This window comes from Puntigrus tetrazona, chromosome 3 (assembly GCF_018831695.1).
Source record: "Puntigrus tetrazona isolate hp1 chromosome 3, ASM1883169v1, whole genome shotgun sequence".
Lineage (NCBI taxonomy): Eukaryota > Metazoa > Chordata > Actinopteri > Cypriniformes > Cyprinidae > Puntigrus > Puntigrus tetrazona.
In genome coordinates this window covers 4893773-4896420 of record NC_056701.1, presented here as the reverse complement: position 1 = coordinate 4896420, position 2648 = coordinate 4893773, and the positions used below count along the sequence as shown (strand labels likewise).

Sequence of the window (2648 nt, the reverse complement as noted above, 5' to 3'; positions counted from 1 at the left end):
ACAACAACAACAAGACAAGAATATCTTGGGCCAGTAAACAACAGTGGCATCCTAGCAACCACAGGGCAACATCCTAGCATGATGCAAGTTTTGCATGCACTCTTTTGGCTTCAGCTAGTAAACACCTAGAAACCCCACAACAGCATGCTAAACACCAATCAGAAGACCTTAGCAACCAAGCAATGGTGTCTAAGCATGTCTCAGCAACACTGTCAATTACTTATTACTCACAAATGTGCTTATTTTTGCAACGATGCTTAACTATTACACCCATCAGTTCCCCCTAACTCACAAAGCATCATGCCATACTTATTTGTGCGAGTCTCACCGTTGTCCGTTTCTCTTGGCATAGGTACTTCAACTGCTCGGCTCCAGGGGTCCAGGCGTGCGGAGTGCCCCCCTCGTGCTGTATAGACCCCCTAGAGAACGGGACGGTGTGGAACAGCCAGTGTGGAGTCGGCGCCCAGCAGCTGGACGAGTTCTCTGCCCAGAGTGTGATCTTCCTGGGCGGCTGTCTGGGCAGCATCTCGCGCTGGATCGAGCAGCACAGCAGAGCGATTATTACAGTAGTCATCATTGTCCTGGGGGTCCAGATACTCACTCTGTTAGTAACGGCCCGTCTGCTGCAGAGGATACGGTGGAGCAGAGCTCAGCATGATGCGTACTCACAATCACCGCAGTGAATGGATTCAGATGTTTCCAATAACAGCCTACTGTGCCATGGGGGATATGAACCAGCCTGTATTTAACGAATTCATTGCATTTCACATCTGGAGACGTTAAGTTGTTTATTCTGGAGACAAACAGTCTAGGAATTTTATGATAGCATGTAAAGTCTTAAAGGCATTACAAGGATTTAATTGGTTTTTATTGTTTTTAATGGGTCACTCTGGTCAAAAGTCTAATATTCAATATAAGGTGATGCTTCCACTGCAATTCATAATGCAAAACAAGGGGTGGACATTATCAACATCTGTCATGTAGATGAAACTGTTTGCAAAAAATCGATCTAGTTTGCACACCATAAAACATTTATGTTGTTTGGTTTAATGAAATTATCCTAAATGCACGATTCTATAACCGAGGCTAGCTTAAAGCTTGCTAATGTAATGTAATGTAAATTATCATGAAATGCACATGCATCAAAGAGGCCTGAGAAGACATATAAATATGAATAAATCTAGTTTGATAGACTAATCCTGACTCGGTTATAGACTGAGCCTTAAATCAATGTCTGAAATCAATCAGAGTTACTTATATTCAGATACAGCTCGTGGTCTTTCCCCCGATACAAAAACATCTGGCGCTACACTTGAACTGTTAGCTTTGGTAAAAATAACAACAAAAAAACATACAATGTTTTGTGTCATGTACTAAGAATTGTAAGCNCGGCCTGAGACAACATATAAATATGAATAAATCTAGTTTGATAGACTAATCCTGACTCGGTTATAGACTGAGCCTTAAATCAATGAGTTACTTATATTCAGATACAGCTCATGGTCTTTCCCCCGATACAAAAACATCTGTTAGTTTTGGTAAAAATAACAACAAAAAAACATACAATGTTTTGTGTCATGTACTAAGAATTGTAAGCTCATTCATCTGCATACATTTGGAAGTTAGTTTTGGGACAGATGGAAGATCATTGATGTGTAATGTGAAAAGCAAAGGACCCAGAATAGATCCTTGGGGAACACCAGTGGATATACTTACAAACACTTTGTTTGTTAAACCAAACTCTTGGTTCGTCAGGCTATAAGCTTTAGGTTATTTCATCTAATTCATTGGCACTGATATATTTTGAGAATGATTTAAGTGTTTTGATTGGCTGAAAATCCTGAAGGCCTATGTAAACCATCTTGCTTTACAGACTGCATAATGTTTCAGAGGTTCAGAAACTACTCAGATAGACTGAAAGTATGAAAACAATCAGACTTTATTTTATGTCCAAATCTTTTCTGCTCTCCCAGGTATGAGCCGCACTCACTCTTGCACGGCTCTCCAGCGTCATAAGGCCAATAAACTGGGCCGAGCTCTCACAGAGAGCTGCTCCCAGTACTCGCGCTATGGGCAAACACTGAGACCCCGCGGTGTCCAAACTCATTTTGGACATTTGCAACTTGACAAAATGAAAAACTATTTCAAAAAAAGAAAGAAAAGAAAAGAGAAACTCACGCTACCATGCTATGTTTTTTTCAGGATCGTATGGAAATAAAAGCTGACACCTAAAATGTCAATTGCATGTCAATATTAAAATTCTATAACACGTACAACAATACAGTAAAAATCTGAAATTAGAATTGGCGATAGAGTGAAATGAATCTAGTTCTGCATGAAATTTCAGTTTGAAGAGGTAGATTAACTAACGTCCGTTTTGTTATTGATGACTGATAACTGCTGGTAAAAGTTGTCTCTGCGTAACTAACCGAACATCAACCAAAGATATTGCTGTGTGAATATTATTATTTAAAAGACATGTTAAGGTGCAGGATGTTGTTCAGTGGGATGTGGGAACAGGAAGTGACCTCAAATAATGCCGTATTGGGCCAGCTCATGTAACTCCAGGTGACTGTACGCCTCCCACGGACAGATCACATTAAAGTCTGTGAGAGAGAAAAATATGATTGCACATAATCTCAAACAAC

The 2648-nt window shown here is 40.1% G+C and overlaps 1 protein-coding gene across 1 annotated transcript in view; it reads right to left on the bottom strand.

Moving 5' to 3' along the window:
- Positions 1-1813: 1813 nt before the first annotated feature.
- LOC122341832 (retinal rod rhodopsin-sensitive cGMP 3',5'-cyclic phosphodiesterase subunit gamma-like) overlaps positions 1814-2648 on the bottom strand; it is a 2493-nt gene continuing 1658 nt past the window's right edge. The window contains exon 3 of the mRNA XM_043235479.1: positions 1814-2633. Within this exon, the coding sequence (XP_043091414.1) occupies positions 2530-2633 (104 nt within the window). The 3' untranslated portion in view covers positions 1814-2529. The remainder of the gene's footprint in view (positions 2634-2648) is intronic.